Below are 24,069 nucleotides of genomic sequence, written 5' to 3'. Positions count from 1 at the left end.
TCGCAACAGTTTTTGCTAACTCGATCAACGCGCGCGAATACAAAGTTATATTTAAATGCTTTCCCGTTGGAATTTTTTAACATTTAAGGGCTCAAATTAAAGCTGGAGGAACGCGCTTTGCGACAGATTCGTTGTAATTCGAAAACAATTACGATAACATACTGGAAATGGAATAGCAACGACCGGTTAAAGCGGTGCTGGATAGCCAAGTTAGTTTCTGAATAATCACTTTTATTTTTGCTCCTTATCAATATTAAACAACGTAGTTACGTAAGGGTATATATATTACATGGAAAATTCTGTCCTTCTGGTGCGCATATATCTTCCCAACACGCGATTTTCCCGAGAGAAGAAAACGAAAACAAAAAATTACATCGATCAGTCACGCTCTCTTTCTCTCTCTCTCACGCTCTCCCGTGTTCTCTCTTACGCTCTCATCCTCTCTTTCCCTCTCATTTTCTTCATCCCCCTTCAGCCCTCTTCAGAAGGTCAATTGATTCGAAAACAATGAGAACACCTCGAATCCGTAAGATTTGGAAATAATTCCTCGGACACCGTTGAAATCATTTAGAGATTAGCACGATCTCGACATCCTCGGTTATAGAATAATTGATTTAATCGAAGCGTGGATAGTTTTGTAAATTTCCAGAAGGTGTGTCACACATAGATTTTTGTCGGATTCGACCGAGCGGTCGAGAAACATGGTTAGCCATAAAAGTGTCTTGAAGGGTGTTTAAGATCGAGTCGCCTCACGGCCCTAACGAACGTACCAACTCGGAGGGTGCCCCCGACTTCCGGCAGAAGTAGGTGCGGCGATCAGAGGCCGAACAACCGAATTTCCCGTCGCGACCCCTTCGTCCAATAAATTCTTCGAGGTCGCTCGGTAGCTGTGGCCAAATCGTCGGAGAGCCTAAAGATCGATCTTCCACCAGTTGTTCGGTTCGGGAAAAATATCTACTACGATTACGGGATCCGGATGGAATTCTCGGAATCGGCCGAACGAAGAAACTGATCGAAGAAACGAAGCGAAACGTTTCTTCCTGGCCACGAGGACCGCGCGCCAAACGAGACACACACGCACGCGCACACACATACTCTCTCTCTCTCTCTCTCTCTCTCTCTCTCTCTCACTCTCTCTCTCTCTTTCCTCAAGTTCTCTCTTGCTCGTCACTCTCGTTGGAAGATTGTTTCCGCTGTAATTTGCGCCAATTCGAACTAGGTGAAACTCGGCGGAACTCTGTCCAGGAGCAAGTTACAGCGACTTCGAAGTATGTTTTGGTACGCGGCACCGGATGAATCTGTGGACTGTGGATCATGGTCACGGGGACAGGTCCGAAGTAAGGAATTTTGAAGCCGAAAATCAAGTCGTTCGGGATCCGTGGCTAGTTTCGAGAAGCTGGCATATATATATTTTGGCGGTCGAGAGTCATCGGGATCTCGAGGCTCGAGAGGAAAGAGGCTCGCGTGTCCACGGTTCACCCGGCAGCCGCGCATTACAATAGGCCATTTCCTCCTATCTAAGAATTTGAAAGACTAACTAAAAAAAGCGAAGAGCAGAAGTGCCGCGTCGAGATTCCGCCTCTGCTGCTCTATATTCCGGTATTATCGATCGGTAACCACTCTGTAATCGCTCTATAATCGCTGTACAGTAATGTCTCCCTAAATGACGCTCGGATTCTGCACAGAAATGGACAATTTGGGAAGAGGAGATACGATTGTTCGAGGCCTGCGGCTCGTTCTTATAGTTGTTGTCAATACGTAACTATGAAAACGAGCCGCAAGGCCTCGAACAATCGTATCTCCTCTTCCCAAATTGCCCATTTTTCTGCACAATCTGAGCGTCGATTGGAAAGACATTACTGTAATCGGGTTGCCGTGTATCGAGCGTCGAAGGGAAGAGATTTCTCTTTGTTCCTGCGGATCGGCGTCCACGCTCGCTTCTCGCGGACTTTTAACGTACAGGCACTGTTCTTTTCGCGGAATAGAGATACACGCGCGCGTGTAAACTCTCCGAAACTGGTCCGTCCCGACAGTGCTTCCGAAATTAGAAGTGCTTGGAAATCGTCCGAATCGTTCGCGTGTTTCTCGAGCCTCGAGGGAACGCAGCGGCCACACCAATATGGCCTCCACGATCTCGAATCTTTCCGATCGTTAGATCCCTCGAGGCTCGGGACAAATCGAGGCTGCTCGTTAATTATTAATTATCGATTAACCGGACTCCGGAACGGCGAGCACCGTACAGCGTTGTATCAGGGGCTGCTGGAACGAAAAGGGGTTGTGCTACGTTTCTATTACCTGGATACATCGCGAAATCAAATCGGAAATCTCTGGATCGTCCATCGAACCGAATCTAAAAACCTAATCGATGGATCGTCCCCGAACGTTCCAGCATTTCCCGACATGGCGACGTTACAGGGGTTGGGATTCGGAACTGAAGACTCTAACGGATTGGTGCCTCGATCGCTGATCGATCGGGCTCGATCCCCATTACGAAGTATCCTGTTCGTATATATAATACATATATGTATATAATATATATAATATATATAATATATATATATATTAGAAAATTTTAACAGACGCGTTAATACTTAAAGATAAATCTTTAGATCAATCTCGACGCATACTCTCTCTCTCTCTCTCTCTCTCTCCCCTCTCTTTCTCTCTCTCTCTCTATCTATCTATCTATCTATCGACGCACATTCTCTCCCGCTCTCGCGCTCAGTCTCGATCTCACGGATTCTGCCACGCCCGCCTCCGCGTTAACGATGGCGGGACAGTGGACACTGATATGTGAAATAGATCACCGATCGATATGTTGATCCGAGAATAGAATAAACGACGAGACGTAAAATTAGCCGGGCCCGCCCCTGTAAGCTGTCGCGTCGTTTCGGTTCTCCCGTTTTCTTCCAACCCCTAGAAACCACCCCCTCCTGTGGGCATCGAGAATCTCAATTCTACGCGCTCTCTCTCTCTCTCTATCTATCTCAGAAGTCAGAAAGACTTTTTTCCTCGTTTTCTATAGACTTTATCCGCTACCGGATCGGTGCAAAAACTGTCGATTGTTCCCAACCAACATCCTCCTAGGAAAGCTACCGGAAATCAGGAATGTTCGTGGAAGCTGCTAACACTTCTCTTTGGAGAAACACCGGAAAAATACGATCGATCGAAGAGAGACGAGTTCTAGCTGGACGAAACTCGGCCGATCTACGGGCTGGCTGAGGAAATGAATTTGTGCACCGATCCACCGTACGAATTCACCGGCCCTCCAATCGCCGAGACTAAATGAACATCGAGAAGGTGCAGCAACAGCAGCAGGCTGGCGTTAAGTTTCTTCGATCGTTGAGGGTTTCTGGCAAGAGAGGGAAGAAGAAACAGATTTCTCTAGCTAGATCGGCCCGATCGCAAGCTTCCTAGAACCTCGGCGAATCGTCCGCCAAACGGGAAAACTCTTGTCCGAGCCGGGAAAATCGTCTAGCACTTTCTAGTATCCTGCGATGTGGTGGAGGAGGAGGAGGAGGAGGAAGCTTGCGGTCGAGCAGTTTTTCCGGCGATCCACCGATCCATGGATCGTCGCCCTAAAGCACCGATGGCCGCAGGAATACAGTTAATGTGTCAAGAAGAGTACAAAGAGAGGATAGTCTTGGAACATCAAGAATTTGTACATGAAAAGAGCCGGCCCTGCGTCCCGTCCACCCGATCGACAATCCCATGGACGGATCCATGGTGGGATCCAGGCGGGATCGACGGGAACGATCGGCGGGATCCGGCCGACGGAACGACCAATGGAAAAAAGATGATGATTCGTCGTCGTTTTTTAAGTCGAGGTAAGACGTGTACGCAAGTTTACAAGTTAAGCTTAGGTGTTAGGATTACAATACGTTATAGCTAAGCTTCCTTCTTACGGGAAAGACTAGATTTTAGGCAAGATCAATATTTTTTTGCGACTTTTTCTTTTTCATCTCATTGATATGTCTTTTTTTTCCACGATTTTCTGCTTCGTTTCCCACCGACCCTTCTCTCTCTCTCTCTCTCTCTCTTTCTCTTTCTCTCTCTCTCTCTCTCTCTCTCTCTCTTCCCCTTTCATCCTTCGATTCAGGAACGAATTGATTTTCTGTGTTCTTTTTTTGTTCTCCGATCATGCTCTCGTTCACGCACCGACACACGCACGCACCCACGCAAACTCTAGCGGTACGTTTAAAATGATCTGCGCGTAGCAGTTTAAAATGCTCTCTTGGAAAACACAAGTTTCGCCTTACGCTAGGAATGATAATGGTCTCGTCGCTCCCCCCGTCCTCTCCACTCCCTACGCCCCCTGGTTATCTTCTCCTTCATCATTTATACAACTAGGATAATAAATATTGCCGCGGAAAATTATTTGCTACATTCGTCCCGAAAAAACAGTAGTCAACAATATTCACCCCTGGGAGGCTCGCTGATCCTCTCTCTCTCTCTCTCTCTCTCTCTCTCTCTCTCTCTCTCTCCATCTATTTCTCTAGGTTCGCTTCCCTAATCTCGCGAATGATGATATGGCTCGTTTCAGGTGCTGCGGAAGGGGACGATCGGGCAGCGTAGGCAATTGACGTTCTTCTTTGCGGAGAAGTGACAACTAATCTCTTAGAAAGGAAGCTCAGAATTTCGAGAAGCGGAGTCCCACCGTCGACCGTCCGACCCTTCCGCAGTCGCTCTTTGTGGATATGGACAGATATGTCAGAAGAGTGAGACTGGCTAGCCGATGGAGAACGCGTTCGTCTGCTTTCGGCCGGAGGATCGTTGGTCGTCCTCGATAATCGTAGAGTCGTCCCCGGTGTTGCTGGACAACGATAACCAGACCCAGGGAGCTCGATTCGGCAACAGCGGGAAGCAGAGATCCCATCGGCCGTGCCAGATCGCATCGCCATGGAGCGTCGTGTCCCATGGACCAAGACCGCGCGGCGCCTGCTCGCTTCGACCATTCCCTTTGCGGTTCACCGAAGAACAATCTACCTGGACTCTAGCTGAAGGAACGACTAATCGTAAGCTACGGAGAGAGAAATGGGAACCGGTCGAAGGGGCGGCCGCCCAGAAACGATATGTACATAGCAGCTGGTGTTGTGTCGTCGGTGTCGTCGTCGTAATCGTGGCCGTCTCGTGGTTGTCGCGGCTGTCGTCGCTGTTGCCGAAGAGACGCGCCTTCTTCAGGGAAACCGAAGGGTCGAAGCTGAAGAACGAACGTAGGAGGAACATTCGAGGAACCAGCTCGCCGATGATCCGGGGGAACCACCGCGAGCTCCCACAGGGTCGTGTTTATTCTCTTTTCGTCGATTCGCGGTGCCGGTCAGGCGCTCGTGTGCGACTCAAACTCGCTGGAATATATCCTGCATAGATGGATGCGCGCCGCACGGCGCATCCTATCTATGCGGATACGTTCGTTCGGAATCGGTGCGGCGCTCAGTCGTCCCATGTCGGGAAGCTCTCCTGGTTGATGAACAACGATTGGCCGCCGGCCGTCGTCGTCTCTTGCCTCTGGCTCGGTGTCCCGCCGAAGTTCGTGCTGCCGAACACAGGCTGACCGAACGCGTCCAATTGCTGGCCCTCGTAGATGCTGCGGTCGGACCCCGAGTACGGCGACGGATGATGCTGCGTCTGCTGCTGTTGCTGTTGCTGTTGCTGCTGCTGTTGTCGGTGCGGCTCCGTCACCGTCAGCTCGATGTTGCCCCCGGTACCGTTGTCCTCCAGGTTCTCCGACCTGCTCGCCTCCTCCAGGCTGCTGTGCTTGATGCCGTAGTAGAAGTACATGATGAACCCTGCAACCAAAAGCACCTAGAGTTTCCAGTCCGTCCCGCTTCCGGGAACAGCGACGTTTTCAAGCGTTTTCTTTTTCACCGCCTTACGCTCGGTTTCGATCCGGAATCGCTCACGGTCGTCCCGATAATTAAGACAAGACTTCTATAGACTGGTCTCTCACCGAGTATCATCCACACTGTGAATCTGACCAGCGTCAGGATGCTCAGCTTGAAGATGAGGTAAATGTTCACGGTGACGGCGACCGCAGGGACGAACGGCAGCCCCGGGGTCATGAACATCATGCTGTTCCTGAAAAGACGCGGACAGCTCTCAAGAAACAATCCGAAGAGACCCGCGGTCCTTCGGGCGTATCGTAGTTTCTGGGTGGGTACCTGTTTTGCGGCTTTCTGCTGATCGCCAGCAACACCCCGATGATGGCGAACAGGAAGAGGAACATGATTATCGTGGTGAACGTTCCCATATTCCCTGGAGAGAACATCGAGGGTTCATTCGAATGCCGAGGATTCTCGGTGGAGAAACGGTTCACGGTGAACGAGCTTACCCATGCCGCAAACGATGATCAGATCGAAGATCACTATCAGCAGATAGAGGATCCCTACCAGCTTCATCACGTAGCGGCCGGACGCCTCCGTGGCCGGGCCTCGGTCCACCCACGGGAATATGGCTGGACACAGGTACTGCGCAGCCTGTAATTACGCGGCACGATTATCGCGATTCGTTGGTCGATCGGACCGACGCGCCACGCATAATTATTCGATATTACCTGCAGACGACGCTGAAGATAATTCAACGGCGGACCTATGATCGGCGTGTTCCCGGGGTACTGGTGCGCGCTGCCGCAAGTCGAGGCGGCGGCCGCAGCGTGGACGCTGCCGTAGAATTTGTTCTCGGTCCTGTCGCTCACCAGGTACTGATCGTCCTTGCCCAGGCCCACTTCGTCCTCCTCGGCACCGTACGTGTCGTCCGAGTCGGGCGACGAGCTGTTGCACCTCCGCACTCGTCGAACCTGGACATCACCACGGTCAACAACTTCGCTCCGAGGCATTCGAGGTGGGTATTCGTATATTCGAATCTAACACAACTGTTGTCGCAAATTTTTTTACATACAGTGGTGGCTTCGTACTTAAAGGTCGCTTGAGAAACGGCACAACTCTTTCGAGACCGGACTAAATCGCTCGAATTTCTTTTAGGCGACAGAAGGACCAGCTTATTGGACGATGACCGTGATATCTTTTTTACAATTTTTCTATTACTCGCTTGTACAATACTTTTGGGTTATCCTGTATATTACGATCAAAATGCCGGATAAAAGGACAATATTTTGGCGCGCAACTATTTTCTTGCGAACGTAACAGCTATTGCGGACCGTCCCTCGATCGAAGGACGTCGTACCATGATGCGTTGCCCGTTGTTCGACGCGGTCAGCTCCGGCTGCGTGGTCTGCGCGGTGTTCAAGGCCGTGGACAGCTGGTCCGGCCGCAGCTCCTTCCCGTAAGACACCTGTCCGTTACCCTGAGTCTCCTTGGTCGGCGATCGACAAGGTGTCCTCAGGCTCTGAGGCAACAGCTCCATCAGATTGGTCGAGTGGGGCTGGTAGCGCAGGATCAGCACGCAGGTGGACACCAGGGTGTAGGCCAACAGGGTACCTGCGCGAGTCGATCGGTTGGTTAATCGGTCGACGAGAAGAGGAAAACGACGACGACGATCGCTCACCGATGGACATCATCTCCACCAGCACCTCCAACCGGATCACGAGGGCCGCTACCGCCGCTGCCATACCGGAAGTCAGTGTCGCTAGGGCCGGGGTGCCCGTGGCTGGCCAGACCTGGCTCAGGCTCCTAGAAACACGAGCGACACAGGCTTCAGCTTTGCTCGACGAGCGAATACAATTTTAGGATCGAGATGTACGATAAATTCTCCCTAATTCGCGTTTAAATTGTGCACGAGAAAATGGGCAATCTGGCGAGAGGAGATATTAGAGATTATTTGTACTGTTTATACTATTTATACTAGTTATAATATTTATACCAGTTATACTATTCATACTATTTATACTATTTATTGTACAAATTGTCCATTTCTGTGTGCAATCGGAGCGTCGATTAGGGAGAATTTACTGTACATATTTACATTAGGATCATCATAAGGATTAATCCTTGCAAAGGATTAATTTAGCGTGCGAAACTTGCGTCGTTTCCGGCTTATCCGGATTACGTCTTTTATTCAAGATATTTAGATAGATTCGTAGAATCCGTGCAGACGAATTCGACCGCGTAAAGTATCCGGCGCGCGTTGAAAGGTTCACCTGAATATGAGGCCGTCCTGGGCCATGGCGTAGACTATCCTCGGCATGGGGAACATGCTTCCGAACATGGAGACCGAGAGGCCGGCCAGTGCGCCAACGGCGACGATGTACTTGCACTTGTAGGCGCCCACCTGGCCGAACATCTCCACCAAGGCCGACTCCTGGTCCACCTCGTGGTACGGGACTGAAAAGTAGATCCGATCAGAGGTCTGCGAGGTGGCAGGGATTCGTTTACGCGATCGATCTAGGACCCCGCTAGCCATCCGAAGCTTCGGTCTCGGTCGCAGGCACAGACATTTCCGATGGTAGGCGAGCTGCGGCGACCTTGGAGCTTCGGATGACAGAGCGACGGGTTGGCTCGGCTACTCGAGCGTCGCCCAACGCCTGCCGTTGAAGGCTACAAGCCCGAAAGGACCGCTCACCGATCAATGTCAGCACCATGCTGCTGGTGACGTAGGCGACCAGAATTATGATCAACGACGAGATGATCGCGAGAGGGATGCTCCTCTTCGGGTTGGTCGCCTCTTCGCCGGTGGTCGCTATGATGTCGAACCCGATGAACGCGTAGAAGCAGGTCGCCGCGCCCGTGAACACCTGGAACGACGGTTTCTCCGTTAATTGGTCGCGCTCCGAAATCATTTTCGGATCGCCGAGATTGTTTGCGTTTCGAAAACCCGTTGAAAAAGCGTTGCGCGCGCCCGCAGACTCGATTTCTCGTTTGCATAAGATGCAATAATTATGAATCGCGGGAAATGAAAAACCGTGGTTCGGGAAAACTATTTTTCGGATTCGGTATTGAAACGTCTCTGAGCGCAAAGGGTTGATTGGAAAATTGTGAAACGTCTAAACGAGCTCGGCTTCGCATCGTCACGCGAAGGTCTTGGTCGCGACATTTTATAATTTTTCTCGTAACTCTCTCATTTCCTGCGAACGCTTATGAACACTTTCATTACTCATAGAAGTTACATTTAAAAATGATCGAAAAATTAGGTTCTAAGTTACTTGTCCGACATCGCCGCGTTTAGCAGATCCGAATAAGATCAGAGAGACGTAAGAAGATCGACGTAAGAATGAATCGTCAAATCCGATGAAACAATTCCGTCAACCGCGTACTTTGAAATGCGGCAGCTCCCCTTTCGATATATCCGAGCCGTTTAATTTTTCACCGGGCATTCGCGCTGCTGCGAATCCCCGATTAGCCTGGGCAAACACCAGAAATTACGTTACAGGCGCGAAGAAGAATGGCGGCCCTTTGCGGTCGGCGAGGCTCTGGGATGGATGGGGGGAGAATTCTCGCAAGTAGAACCGGTCTGCCGGTGGCCAGACCTCGACGAATGCTGGACGATTCGCTCGGTAACTTGTTGCTCGGGAATTTCGGGGCTTCGAGGAAGCAGACGAAGTCTACGCGAGTCGGCCGACTCGCGATAAAAGCTGTTGGAAGAAATTGGACGGCACGCGACGTCGACTCGTCGCGCGAAATTCTCGAGCAAAAGCAGAATACAGTAATTTCTGCCTAATTCGCGGTCAGATTGCGCACAGAAATGGAAGAGGAGCCTCGCGACTCTCGTTTTTATAGTTGCCGATTGTCAACGACTATAAAAGCGAGCGTCGCGAGGCTCGAACGGTCGTCCGTTTAAATAATAAATTAACAAATAGCCCACACAATAATAATAACAATAAATTGTCCATTTTTGTGCGCGATCCGAGCGCGAATTGGGGAAAGATCGCTGTAGTTCTACGGCGGGTCAGGCGCCGCGACCCAAGCAAGTAGTACAAGTCGATAACTTGTTGTTAATAAATCTGACGCAAGACGGTTCGCAGCCGCGGAATAGTTTGAGCGAGTAGAATGTAGCCCGGCCGTGAGTCAGACTTCGAGGAAGAGGTTATAATAGCGCATCCGGTAACCCGAGTCAATAACGCCCCGTTGAAAAATGTAGGTTAAGCCCCGAAGGATGATTCTAGAACGCGGAACGGTTCTACCGCGAATCGGGCTTCGAGGAACAGTTTGTATCTAATAAAAATTAAACGGCGCGCAGAAAATTCGAGCTTCGTACCGAGAAGCGAGCGAATAATCTCACGGCGAATCGGACGAGGTTCGATAATTTCTCGTAAACGGAAACGGTCTTTCCCGCCGAGAATCATACAGAGCAAGCGGAACAGGCGTGCCTTTAATCGGGCAAAATGATTTTCCCCGTTTTCGCGAACGAAATAACGCAATTATTTCCGACAATTTATAAATCTTCTTTCGCAACCGCGAGTCGCGGTCCCAGTCCTCGTCGAATTTCTCTATTTCAGAATCGTCTGCGGTGTTTCTGCGCGTCTCGCGTCCCTCGAAATTTAATTCAACCGAGACACGAGTGTGCCAGCCGATTCTTTATGCGTCGTAATTCGATGGGAACCGATTGGTCGGGCCCAAAAGACGAAGCCGGAGGGTGCGGCGGGTGTCCGGTTGAAATTTTAATGGGCTCGAAAGGGGTCCTTTCCGAGGGAAAAAGCTCGTGAATGTTAGAGGTTGCCGCGTGACCCTGTAGTATTTTGCCTCCGTGGTTCACGAACGCCCCCGTGCTCTCGCCGCCCACGCGACCCTCGACGAGAACCGCCCCAGAATGAATCCGCCGGTGAACCGGCGCGCCGGCTTCGTCGTTCGCAACCCTGCGCAATACCTAAACGCGTCCCGATCACCGGAGAGTCGTGTCGCATAAAGGGTCGCTCTTTCGCCTTTCTCGATCGGCCCACTTGATTTTCGGCGAACCGGCTTGCAGAACCGGCAGATACAATAATGTCTCTCTAATTGACGCTCGGATTGTCCATTTCTGTACACAGCCTGAGCGTCGGTAAGGGAGACATTACTGTATACATCGACGCGACCTCGCTGGTCCGAACGAGAAAGGAAGAAAGGGAGCGAAGGGGTGGGTTTGTTAATTCTTTGGGCACAAGGGCGATTCTCGAAGACTCTCGAAGAAGTCGGACTTCGAGAACGGGAGCGGCGGACCGATGACGAAGCTTTTGATTCCCTCCGTTCGATCCACCGCTACTTGACCCCGGATCGAAGGGTGTCCGTTCCGAATCCCCGGACGAGACGCTTTTTAATTGTCATTCGTTGCAATCGTTATTCGATTCAACGGGGACCCCTGGCTCGCTGGGTATCCTATAATGAACCCCTTTCAGGAGAAGCACTTTTACAGAATGATTTCAAAGCGAATTATGTAAAAATGCTCGGCTTTGAACCGATTGCTTTCTCGGATCAACGATCGATGAATATGCTATGCAAAGGCGAACGTTGATTCCCGGAATAGTCGATGCACGATTCGGATGCAATGGAATATATCTTGCTAGAAAAGCGACCGATTTGTTCAATATACATTGTCATTTGCTCGCGACTGTCGCGTTCTGCATCAAGAGGACTACGTTTGGAAGTTATTCGTCGTCCTTTCGAACAATGTACGTGTATATAGATGCGGGGAAAAATGCATGATAGCTTTGATAGTTATGTAAAATTGAATTAATATTTTGATAAGAGTACACGCTTCGATCTTCGCCGAAAATTCTGGAATTTCGCAGCGGTCCCTGCAAAGTCCCTCCGGTCAGGGCTAGGCCGGCGCGCATTAACGTTAATCAGAACATTAGCATTAGCGCTGGTCCGACGGTAAACTTTGACCTCGTCGCCGTTACAGAATTTCTGACGCGTGGGCGGCGGCCGAAGAGCACGACCGCTGTAAATTGCTGGAATAAACCGATTCGCGCGGGCGAGTAGACCAGAGAACACCGTGTTCCCTGTGTAACGCGCGTCTACTTCCTTTTATTCCTTTTATACCCTCGCCCTCTCGTCGTTCTTTCCGCCGCCCTCGTAGCTCTTGAAAGGGCGGCCCGCGAGCTCGTACCCGCGAATCGGGTCAACCGAAGCGGGAACGAAACAGGGCGGTTTCGAATACCGCGAACAAAGTGTCCCGCGTGTGTCGCAAAAAGCCGACGCGCGATGAAAGCGGGGATTAAAAATTCACGGGTCGGGGAACTCTGGCCGCAGGAAATATTCATCACGGGGAAATATTCAACGGGGGGAAGGGCGGCCGCTGCCGGATGGAAATTGCGACTGCGACGAGTTCTTCCGTCAACAATTAATTAAGCGTTTGCAAAATTGATGGCTCGCTCGTCGACGATGTCGAGAGCCGAGCCACTCGATATTCCTGCGACCGGCTCCGCGGAACCGGAACTCGAGCTTCTCGCTTTGATATCGTTTATCGCGAACAAAACGCGCTCCCCGTCAAGCTCGAAGCATCCGAACTTGACCCGGGTCAAGCCGAAAGTATCCAAACGCGATCCCAGCCGAGTCGAAGCCGGGAAAACAAAGAGTTCTGCCGCGATCGAGCGCGTCGCTTGCGCGAGCAGCGCCCGACTTTCCATTTCGCATCGTTCACAGTTGGAACCGTCCATTTCGCACCGTCGACGATGCGTTGATATTCGGCAACCTTGAGAACAAAGGTGCACCGATTTCCATATAAAAGTCGCGGCGAGCTTCTGAACCAACGTTTCGGCGGCAGTGTGCTCGTCGCGTCGATCGACCCCGAAAAATTCGCGGCGCCGCGGTGTTCCGTTCCCAATTCCAGGCTTGTACGTTCCACGCGTTCCTCGCCGACCCAGGATTCCTGCGGAGCGTGAATTCGAATTCCCTTTCCTCCGCGCCTGTCCACCCGATGCACCCGGTTTCGGCGTTGCGAGCCCATCCGGTGCAACAAGTTTGCCATTGTTCGGCGGGGTCCGCCGCAAACCGCGGGCAAAAAGCCGCGCCGGTGCACCGGGAAAACCGGAGATCTCGAGAAAACCGTCGTCGCGACGAGACAGCCGGCCTGACCGGATCCGTTCGTCTGCCTGCTGTCTCCTGCGAACATCTCCGCTTGTAACCCGAGGACCGGTTTTCTCGTCGTGCCCAGGTAATTCGAGACGAGATGGTCTCTCTTTTTGCTCCGAACGGAGAACTCTCTCCCGTGCGCGGATAAGTGGAACAAAGAGAACACACATTGTTATCGTTCCGCTTCCACGCTGAAAAGTGCGCCGCATACGGGCGCAGGACGATGCTATGGACGCGCGATACGCGCACCGACAAATTGTTCCTGCGAAACTAGGAATACGCGCGTGGTCGCGCGAGTTTGGAATTAAACGAGCAAAGGAGACGTCGTTGTTGAACTCGCAAGCGGCGCGAGTCGCTCCTTTGTCCGACGGTAGCGTAGGTCGACGCGTGGTCGGACGTCGGTCCGAGTCCGAAGTACAAGTTTAGACGATGGTCCGCTTGGCCGACGAGTGGAATAGGTTAGCTAGAGGTTGGACGAGTAGTTTAGGTCGTCGACGCGTGGGCGGACGAGTGGTCTAAATCAACGCGACATATAAACTGCGAATATGTAATAAATTTTATGCGATAAAAATAATGTAAGAAATGAAAATTTCCCGCGTCGCTCTCGAGACACGAGAGCTGCATAGAGCGTTCTTTCCCGATGCGGCGCCGGGAAGTCGAGTAGAATAAGTCGGCCGTTGGTCGGACAAGCGGTGCGAGTCAACGCGCGCGGTCTGGACAAGTGGGACCGGCGTTTCGCTGGTCGGACAGGTCGCAGAATTTTCTCCGATTTTTAGCAAGCAGGCGATAGATCGTTTTGATGGTACTTACACCGCTCCAGCCGTACGGGAGGAAGTCCTTCTCCTCGGCCCAGTAGTCGCCGTTCACGTAGAACATGCCCGCCGTCATCACGAACACCCAGACGGCGAGATTGATGGCGTTTAACACGTTATTGAACACCAGGGACTTCTTGACGCCCGCGGCCATCAGCAGCATCATCAGTATGGTGATGACGAACGCGAGGAAATCGGGCGGCCGACCTGCGACACGATACCACTTTTCGTTTGGGTGACCTTTCGTTTTACCAGGGATGGACAGCGAATCTGTCGTTTGTCCAAGTTTCAAATTTTCGAAGAAATTGTTGATATTCGAACGGCTGTAACTTCGTGCAAAAAAATCATACGACGATGGAACCTGGCTCGTTTCGAAGCCCGAAGTGTCTACTTTCGGAGGCCGTGCGTCGATTTCTTTAAAAAAATTTATTCGCGACACGGTGGATGAGAAATCTTGTTGTAGACTTTACGCGAAATTTCGATCCTTCGAAACATCGACGATATTCAAGATACTGTAACTTCGTGCAAAAAAATCATACAACGATGTAACTAGGCTCATTTTAAAGCCCGAAGTGTCTACTTTCGGAGGTCGTGCGTCGATTTCTTTAAAAAAATTTATTCGCGACACGGTGGGTGAGAAACCTTGTTGCAGACTTTACGTGAAATTTCAAAACATCGACGATATTCAAGATACCGTAACTTTGCAAATAAAAATCGTGGAACGACGAAACTAAATTCATTTTAAAGCTTGAAATCTCTACTTTTTCCGTGTATAATTCATTCTAGTCGAAAAAATTGTTCGAAGATACGGCACGCGGGAAGCTGTAACCATTTACATCGGACAAAGTAGAAACGAGTTCATTTATGGAATCTTGGAATTTACTGCGATTCGTATACTTAATATGTGCGCGACAAACTGTGTAACTAATCGAAGCTACGCTCTCCGAAGTAATACCTCTCCGCATCGCGAATTCAAGCAGCGGAGACCATGCTAGGATGGAGGAGCAGTTCGCTGTTTATAGCCGATTGTGTCTGAAGCAACGCCGAGACCGTACAGAGATAAATGTAAATCGGCGCGTCGCTCTCGCTCGCGATCCACTCGCTCGCGGCTCGCGATCCATCGTCGGACGGAATACTAATGAGAAAATCAGAAATTCAAATACGCCCGGTCGCCTTGGCGCGACGGCGTGGCTGCCTGTGCTCGAACGAAAAATCATAGAGCAATTTCGACGGCTCTTCGCAGCCGGAAAACCGGGTCCCCGTGATCTCGTTCGAGCAAAAATTCGGCGTCCTTAATTTACGTCCGCGCGTACCAACGATTTCCGGCGGGATCGATGCGGCCCTTTCAATTTTCACGGGAATTGGAACGCGCCCGAACCAAATCGAATGTAATTCCCAGTTTTCCGAATGTTTCGAGAACGCGGCTCGACGAATTGGTCGACGAATTCCGCCCTCGAGAAGACTCCGACCGCGAACGCGTTCCGGCGGCCCCGATTTCTCTCGGCCGTTAACTCTTTGGGGCACGATGGGATACAAAAATGTACAGCAATACACGGTGGGATATTTTTGGATCCATCTCGAAATATTGCAACGGCTGCACGCGCATTCGTGAACTCGTGTGGCACGGTGGGACTATTCGAGTCCGACCCTGTAACAACAACTTTAATCGAATCATCGTTTCCTTATATTTTTAATTTAAAAAGGCGACCAAATTTCTGCGCAACACGGGTCCACTCTGTTTTTTAAAATCCTGCGCGCCAAAGAGCTACAGTAATTGTCCACAAAAGTGAACAATTAGAGAGACATTACTGTATTTCCTTTACGCGATCCTCTCGGGGATCGCCTACGCGCGATTCCCGGAGACAGGAAAAGGAGCCGGATCGAATCAAAAATACGAAAGGGAACCGGATCCTCCGCAGCCGGAATCCAATTTTTCTCTTCCGGGCAACGAGGATTAGCCTCCGTCGCCGCGTCTTTTATTTATCCCGGCCAGCTCGATACGCTCGCTTCTAGGCAGACGGGAATTTTCGCTCGAGCAGGACAAATCTGTTTGGTCGGACACGACCCACCGGGCCAGGCAGAGGCGATACAGGCGATCGATCGATTGATCGACGAAGTGACGCGGGCCAGAAAAGTACCAGCGACGAGCCATAGGTGGGACAAGTAGCTCGGTCAGTGATTAGTCGGGCAAATGGTACGATTTGCATCGAGCGTACGGTTGGCTGGACAAGTGGAGCAGGTCGATATCTAATGCCACAGGTGGTGCAGGACCGTGTTCGAGCAGGCGAGTAGCACAGGTCCCCGTTCGATCGGCCGATTCGATAAATAATCCGGTTCGCGTGGAGAAGAATGGACGTCTACTTCTCCGGAGGTCACGGTTCACGGGGTCGACTGTAACGTCTTTCGCCGGGGTCGACTGTAATTTCCATCCGAAATCGAGTCTAATCGCGGCGCAAATCCCGCCGTTCCTATCAGCCGAAGCGGTTCGCCGATTCCGACGGCTTTAAAACCGTTCTCCTTTACCTCTTCGGCAACGTCGAACAAACTCGCCGGGAACAAACTCGCTCGACACGTGCAGGGGGACAGGGAGAGGGACCAGGGAGAGGCAAAGGTCGAGAGACTTCTCGAGGAACGCGGGATCGGGGCAGTAAGGTGTGCACGCGGCGAGAACGAACGCAAAACGGAAGCCGGGATAAATAAAACGTCGACGAAGGCGGTCAACCGTCGCGAACCGGTGGAAAAGCCGGCCGAGAATATCGGAGGAAATCTCGGCCGGGTTCTCTCTACGCCGGAGAAATTGATTTCATTCGATCCGGTCCTCGTTTCCGCCGACAATGCTGCTCTGCCTCTCGGTCGCGAGCCAGAAGTCTCGCGTTATCGCCCAAGCCAGATGGGCTTCCCTTATCGCAGCCTCTATCGAGGAACGAGGCGAGATCGCTTCGCGTCCGAAACCTCGAAAATTCATTTTTCGCTCGGCGAGCAGCGCGTTTTCGATTCTTTATTCTACTCTCCTCTCTGGAGAACCGTTGAAGTTACAGAGAAAAATTTACGGAAAACGATCGAGCCGGACAATTGCCTCGAAATAATTTGATCGACGAAACGGAAACTGTACAAACTTTATACCGATCTCTCGGTGGATGGCGATTAACCCTTTGCACTCGAGTGGCGACTCTGAGGCACCGCTAAAATTGTTGATTCACGTTCCAAGATCATTTTTATATCGATAAAGTTCAAACTTAAAAAATTGTTAAAAGTGTAACTCATCGCAAGTGGTCGCAAGACCTCAATTTCATATGCATAAAATGCACTTTGTCGTATAAAATGGAAATACCATAAGTCAGAAAAGTTATTTTAGATTTACAGTTCAGATGACTTCGAGTGCAAAGGGTTAAAATACTTTTCGCAGCCTACGCGTGTTAATAAAATTCATCGTGAAATGCGAACGAAATGTCGTCGAAGAGACGCTATAAATTCTCGAAATATCACGGAACGCAATAACAATTTCGAATAATTATTGTTCAGAAAATTCGTTCGACGTTCTCTGCGCGAAATAACAAACGCGTTCGACATCCGCTACCGCGCGTTACGTTGAGAAAAGATCTACGACGGCCATCATGTTGTGCCTTCGTCGCGAGGAAAGTCGAATTTGTTCGCTGTAAAGCTTATAAGCTTCGCTGTAGCTTGTAAAGCTAGGAGAAGATTCGCATCCGCAGCGCCTTTTACCAATTTCATCGTTCGTTCTCGTCTCGATCCGTTGTCCGCTGTTCCACATTACAATAATGTCTCTCTAATTGACGCTCGGTTTGTCCCCAAAAATGGACAATTTGGGGAGAGGAGATACGATTATTCGAGCCTTGCGGTTCGTTTTTGTAGTTATAAATTGTCCACAATTATAAAAACGAGCTACAAGGCTCGAGTCGAAGATATCTCCACTTCCCAAATTGTCCATTTTAGTGGACAATCTTAGCGTCAGTAAGGGAGACATTACTGTACCGGGTGGAGGGCGAGCGTGGTCCGCAGCATGCTGAATAATTCGGGATCTCGTCGCCGGGAAGAATCCAGCTCGATGAATTATTCTCGCGGCGGCATTAGCGACGGCACCGTAAATTGCCAGTCGCGTTCTACAGGGTGACTGGAAACGACGTTCCGATCGAAAGCGGTGGTCGCTCGGTGTTTTCGGCGTTCGTGGTCGAATAAACAGCGGAATCACCGCGAGAACGGATCTTCTCGGCTGTTGTCTACGGCGGAAGTTGGCTTCGAAGCAGAACGCTGGAAGCAGCCCCGGCAAACGAAGTAAATTTCCAGAGGAGAAGGAGAAGAAGAAGGAAGCGGAGGAGATCTCGGGGCAGGAAGCGACGTCTCGCGGGCGTGCTCAAAGGGTTGTCATACTTTCCAGGCCGACTGGCTCGGGTCCTCGAGGCTCTTCAAAGTGTTTCTTTAAAGTCCTTACCTCGCGTTCCCCTGCCTCTCCAGACTCTATTGTCCTGTTACCTTCTCTCAGGATCGTAACGATTCACCCTTCACGACTTCCTTATCCTCCAGCATTTTTCCAGCAGCGAGCCGTGTTTCCGCCATTATTCGGATGCGTCGCGCGTACCTTGTTTCCTCTGCTCTCTCTCTCTTTCTTTCTCTCACTCTCTCTGGTTCCAGCACTCTCTCCGAGTGTCTCTCTTTCTCTCCAGGGGCCGACTTTGAGACAAAGGCGAGTCTTATTTCCCCGGCCTCTCTTTACGCCGCGCCTGGATTCCTGCCTGCCTATAGGGTGCGCGGGGAAAATCATCGGTCCTGCGAGTTCTCCCATCGGTATTCTAAATCTTCTAGACCCAGCCGGGCCAGGAGGGCTTTCCCTACGGTCCCGGGGCCTCTTTCCAAGACCATTTCGACCGTGACGCTGGGACAGATTACCGTAAAGAGTCTCCGACGCGTATCTTTCTTAACGATATTCATCCCTAATATCCAAGAGACGAAAGCAACCCTCTTAAAGGTCGAGGATCGAAAGCACGTTCTTAGCGATACCTCGAGAGAAGTTACCCTTGCATGCCAGATAACGCCAACGTCGCTGGTACACGACGAAATTGCAGGGGGTACTTTAAGGTGCTGTTACTTCGCGAAGAAAAATCGCAGCCGGGTTTCTTTTTTTTTAATTAAAGGGGAAGGATCGAACTTGCTTCCGCTGCGAACGGCGTCTCGGAAAAAAATTTTACACGGTTCGTGTGGCAACTTGGCAACTTCGAACTTGGCACAAGCATGGTCTCGCCTCTAAGAGGTTACAGCGGCGAGGGTGCATCGAACTTCAAATCCAGAAACATCGTATCGAAGTAGACGTTTCAGGCTTTAATTTGAAAAAAGAGTCATCGCGATACGATGATTTTTCGCGGAGTTATCGTCGCTCGAAGTTCGCCAATTTTTATCCAACATTCTTCCATGCTACAATTTTAGCACGAGCATACATTTATCAACGAACTATGCGAGTTTCGTCGAAATCACCTGGCTCGAACTGGTTCGAATTGTTCCACAGTGGACCCGCCAGTCCTTTACGACCGATTTACAATCAACGGGATCAAAAGGACGATCGGCTGTATTTAATTTAACCCAGTAGACGCAACAATCGCTAGGAAATACGGAGAAACGAGGGGAAGAAGCCGCGGAAGGGCGCAACGGGTGGATTCTGGGGATAACAAAAGGCCGAAGGGGGTCGGAGAGGGGCGCTTGCGCGGATCAAGTCTAGCACCTGTGGACCTGATCGATCCGGAACGGTTTGCGAAGCCGCATACTTCGATGCTCTTTAACCTGCCCGCTTGCCCGCTCGCCCACTCGGCGACCCGAGAGGCCCGTTCCTCGCCCTTGTCCCTTTCAAGATTAACCCTTTCCTGACGCATCGGCCGTCGCTGTCCATCGCTGCCTCGGAACGTCGTCTCTTCCTCTATGCTCGCCGAACGGAGACACCGGCGCGGAGCATCGGATCGATTGCCAGGACGTTTTTCGTCTAAACGGTTGCTGGAACGGTTTCGAGATTGATTGTCGGTCAATGGTCCACTTTAGTGGCGGGGCTACGCGGATTAACAAACCCGAGTCCCACTTCGCTTTCAGTGGCTATCAATGGACGTTGATGAAGCTCGCCGGACGTGAGAATAATATTCGACGACGCGTGGCTGCCGGACGCTTTCCAATCCGGTCCCCTCGAGAGTCCAGCCTGTAATTTATTTGCGCTTCTGTCGGTCGTTTTCCTTCCTCTCCCGTTCAGTTGCGGGCTCGTTTTCGCGAAACAGGAGATCGGGACGTCAGAAGCATGGAAACATCGGTGTCCCGCTGAAAATTCGCGGCCGTACGTTCTCGGTGCCGAGCGATCGAAACACGCGTCCGTCGGTCGCAGAACGAAGAAAACCGAACGAAACGAAGTTTAAAGTTCGTAAAACGATCGTTATCGTACACAATTCCACGCTGGCTCAGGTATCCCCTGCTTCCAACGAGGAACAACAATGTCTCGGCGATTATTTTTCCGGCCGTGGTAAACCGGCCGCGGTCCTCCGTCGACGTTGCAGCTGTCGCAACGTGTCCGTTCCCCGTTGTTTTCGCAGGATGTTGTCGCTCGTCTCCTCCGGAACGTTTGCCCAGCGCTCGAGCCGATGTGCTCGTCGAGGTTCGGTGCTTAACGAGCCACCCGCAGTAATGTCTCCCTAACTGACGCTCAGATTGTCCACAAGAATGGACAATTCGGGAAGAGGAGACGCGGAGATGTTCAAGCCTCTTTTGGTTCGTTTTTATAGTTACCGATTGCCAATAATTATAAAAACGAGCCGCAAGGCTCGAACAATCGTATCTTCTCTTCCCGAATTGTCTACTTTTCTGGACAATCCGAGCGTCAATTGGAGAGACATTACTGTACTTGTGGCCGAGGCGTGTCTTATCGGGGAATCGCGCGTTGCCGTGACTCGTTAAACTTTTCGTTGCGCCGAGAGAAAGGGAGAAACGGGGGAACGAAGTGGGCAGGGATGGGAAGGGGAGAGATGCAAGTTTCTTGTTGTTCCAGCGAAAATTTCTTCGGCAGCCGTTGTGCTCGAGAGGGCGAACTTGATAATTGCGGGGCTGGTGGTAGCGCTTTCGTGAATTATTTTGGTCGGGGCTTTCCTCGCAACCCGCGGCCACAGGGTGAGGACGAGGGCGAAGGCGAAGGCGAAGGCGGGGGCGGGTGGCGAGGGTGAAGGTGAGGGCAAGAACGAGGACGAGGGCGAGCGCGAGGACGAGGGCGGCGCGGCTCGTCGACACCGTTTTTCAGCCGGCGCTCGAGTGGCTCGGCTCCTGCAAAATTTTCCGCGAATTTAAACACCCGACAGAAGCGGCGCATCCGATGCGACAAACTCTCGAGTGTACTCTGCCCGCCGACAGAAATCAATTTCCCCATTGTCCTCCTCTCCGCTTTCCCTTTTCTTCCTTACGAAACGACGAACGGGGATCCGCGTTTCAAGCGATCAGCAATGGTGCACCACAGTACAGTAATGTCTCTCTAATTGACGCTCAGTTTGTCCACAAAAATGGACAATGTAGGGAGAGGAGATACGATTATTCGAGCCTTACGGTTCGTTTTTATAGTAAGAACGAGCTGCAAGGCTCGAATTACTGTATTTAGTAGCCGCGCATCTCGCCGGTGTTCCGAATCAATTCTGGCCGACTACAGGCCGACTCGTTCTACTTTTATTCGCTCCTCGCGTCGAATGTTTCCTTGGTTGTTTATAAGATACGCATTTTACCGAATTCATTCTGGCTGGTATAGCAAACCAATTTCGCTTCTTATTCGTTTCTTGGACAAAGCGTTTCCTTGTTTCCTTGTCAGTCGCGCGTTTAACCGCGTTCCCGAATTAATTCTGGCTAAACGTGCACCGGTCCTTCCCGTGAATTTCCTTTAGAATTTCTATCCCGCGGCTGGGATAGTCTCTTCGGAGACTATTCGACGAGGTTTCGTGGCCGGTAATCTTCCCGTAGAATCTAATCCACGGGAAAAGTTAGCCCCGGCCGTGTTGCGCTTCGCTGAAAGCTGTTGTAAGCTCGCCGGGATATACCATAGGGTAAATCGCGTCGGAGCAGGGATTTTTGCGTGGCCGATAAGAGCGTTTCCCGCGGAACCCGCGGCTTGATGCGATTTCGCGAAATTAATTTAGCGGCGAGCGGACCTCTTTGCCGGCCGGCTTTCGCGCAACAGGAGGGAACGGCCCTCTCCGCGGACCAACAAATCCGAAACGGTTCAACGGCTCTTTGTACTCGCGAGCTCGCTGTAATCCGGCGACGAGCTGCGTGCTTTTAATTCGAGGAGACGACCGGCCCGAATTTTCCGCGGACGCGGTATGCAAATTTTTCAAATATTTATGCATCGAAACTGTCATCCCGCGACGCGCGACGTCGGAATATTCTCTGTTCGCCGTGGGCTGGCTCGCGTTTTCCAGCTTTGCGAAACGCGGTTGACCGAGCACCGAAACTCGTCCCTCTACCGATCGCGCACGTAGTCCACGCGCCGGATAGGACGGGATTTTTACAGTAACGGCTCTCTAATTTCTCCCTAATTGCCCACAAAAATGGACAATTTGGGAAGAGGAGATACGATGAGCCTTGTAGCTCGTTTTTACAGTCGTTGACGATTCGTAACTATAAAATCGAGCTACGAATAATCGTATCTCCTCTCCCTAAATTGTCCATTTTCATGGACAAACTGAGCGTCGATTAGAGAGACATTACTGTAAAGACTAAATAAAAGACGCGTCTGTCGCGCGTGGATTAAGTTTGCGATGGATTTCGGTAGAACGAAGGGGTGCGAGTTAGGTCCGGCCTCTCGGTTTGGAACGGAACGAACGAGTCCGGGTCAGTTTCGGGTGAAACGAGCGGGTCAAGCATAGGGATCGCCGACTCGGTAGAATGAACTCCCGCGGCTTGGGAATCGATCCGCTGCAAATAGAACGACGTTCTACTTACCGGCTAGGCCCGCAGAATAATCTCGCGATCGCGGCCTCGCCTGGAGAACTATCATCGCGCGACGATGTCTCGGGTCGCTTGGCCGGCCGAATTCGATGAATTTTCGCTCGCTCGCGGCGCGGGGAGCGGCGGGTAGGAGCGGAGAGCGGCGGAGAGGAGAGGAGAGGAGAGACGAGGAGCGCGGGGGAGAGGAGAGGAGAGGAGAGGAGAGAAGCGGAGCTCGGTTTCGTATCGATCGGTCGGTCGGTCCGCGCGCACAGCTGACGCAGTAGAATAATCGCCTGCGTAGTCAGACGACCGAGTAGAAAAAGGCGGCGCGAGATCGGTTGACGCTGGTCGTAAAAAAGCTCCGGAAGCTCCAAAGGAGCCGCCGGTCTCGGCGTCGGTCGCGGCTGCTCGCGCGAGCGGCCGCTAGGCAGCGAGCAGCTGCGGCCGCGAAGCGGCGGCAAACGGCGGTTAATTGGTTAATGAAAAAGTCGCTGGACTCACCGAATATGGTTCCCACGCTGTTCCCTATCGCGTTGGAAACGGCGCCTTCCGACAGGGCGTCCAGGCAGGCGCTCAGGGCGCAGGCACACGCGCTCGTACCTATAAGGTACTCCAGCACCATGTTCCATCCAATAATGAATGCTATTAACTCGCCTACCGTCACGTAACTGTACATGTACGCGCTGCCCGAGGTGTGGGGCACTCGGACGCCGAACTCGGCGTAACATGCTCCTGCGAACACACGCGGCCAGTCGTTAAAACGCGTTCGCGCGAAAACGCCACTTCGTGCGCCCGGTTAAATTCCGCGTTAACTCGGGGCAGCCGTCGGTGTGCAAACGCGCGTCTTCTCCAATCCAACGAGCGACTCGAGGAGTCAGAAGTTGGAGGAGTTTCCAAATTTCCAAGATCAACCGATATTCAATGTTACTCGAGACTCTGTGTGGATAATTCTATCTACCGCGAACGTGCCACGATTATCTCGTCGCGTTTGCACTCGTCTCGATCGGAAGAATCTCGGCCAACCATAGGTGCCGCAATTATAAAAGCGAGACCACGATTACCATGGAAAACAAACCGTTCTTCTTCCCACGTTCGAATAAAATAATTTCGGCCGGGCCGATTTTACTCGCCGATGGATCTCGGCTGGATCTTTTTCGCCGTGTCGGGGGAGCCGCGATCGATCGCGAGGCATCAAACGGTATTAGCTCCGGAAGAAACGATCCCCCCCGTTGTCCCAGGGGGAATCGCGATTCCAGCCCCTAATCCGGGCGGCGCGGCGTTCCGGACGCGCCATTATTTACCGCGGCCGGATCCGGGGGATCGAGGGGCCGTCAAAGGAGCCGCGTTCGATATCGACGCGATCGCAACGC

At 51.6% G+C, this 24,069-nt stretch overlaps 1 protein-coding gene across 1 annotated transcript in view; it reads right to left on the bottom strand.

Annotated features, from left to right (window-relative positions):
- Positions 1 to 210: 210 nt before the first annotated feature.
- LOC117226946 (solute carrier family 7 member 14) overlaps positions 211 to 24,069 on the bottom strand; it is a 54,301-nt gene continuing 30,442 nt past the window's right edge. Inside the window, exons 4-14 of the mRNA XM_033481751.2 lie at positions 23,201 to 23,431; positions 13,749 to 13,957; positions 8,515 to 8,686; positions 8,093 to 8,276; positions 7,501 to 7,625; positions 7,180 to 7,433; positions 6,551 to 6,793; positions 6,329 to 6,473; positions 6,159 to 6,252; positions 5,948 to 6,075; positions 211 to 5,786 (exon numbers count right to left, since the gene is read on the bottom strand). Coding sequence (XP_033337642.2) covers positions 5,431 to 5,786; positions 5,948 to 6,075; positions 6,159 to 6,252; positions 6,329 to 6,473; positions 6,551 to 6,793; positions 7,180 to 7,433; positions 7,501 to 7,625; positions 8,093 to 8,276; positions 8,515 to 8,686; positions 13,749 to 13,957; positions 23,201 to 23,431 — 2,141 coding nt within the window. The 3' untranslated portion in view covers positions 211 to 5,430. The remainder of the gene's footprint in view (positions 5,787 to 5,947; positions 6,076 to 6,158; positions 6,253 to 6,328; positions 6,474 to 6,550; positions 6,794 to 7,179; positions 7,434 to 7,500; positions 7,626 to 8,092; positions 8,277 to 8,514; positions 8,687 to 13,748; positions 13,958 to 23,200; positions 23,432 to 24,069) is intronic.

This window comes from Megalopta genalis, chromosome 5, assembly GCF_051020955.1.
Source record: "Megalopta genalis isolate 19385.01 chromosome 5, iyMegGena1_principal, whole genome shotgun sequence".
NCBI lineage: Eukaryota > Metazoa > Arthropoda > Insecta > Hymenoptera > Halictidae > Megalopta > Megalopta genalis.
The sequence above is the reverse complement of the archived record's forward strand: the minus strand, read 5'-3'. Positions and strand labels throughout refer to the sequence as shown.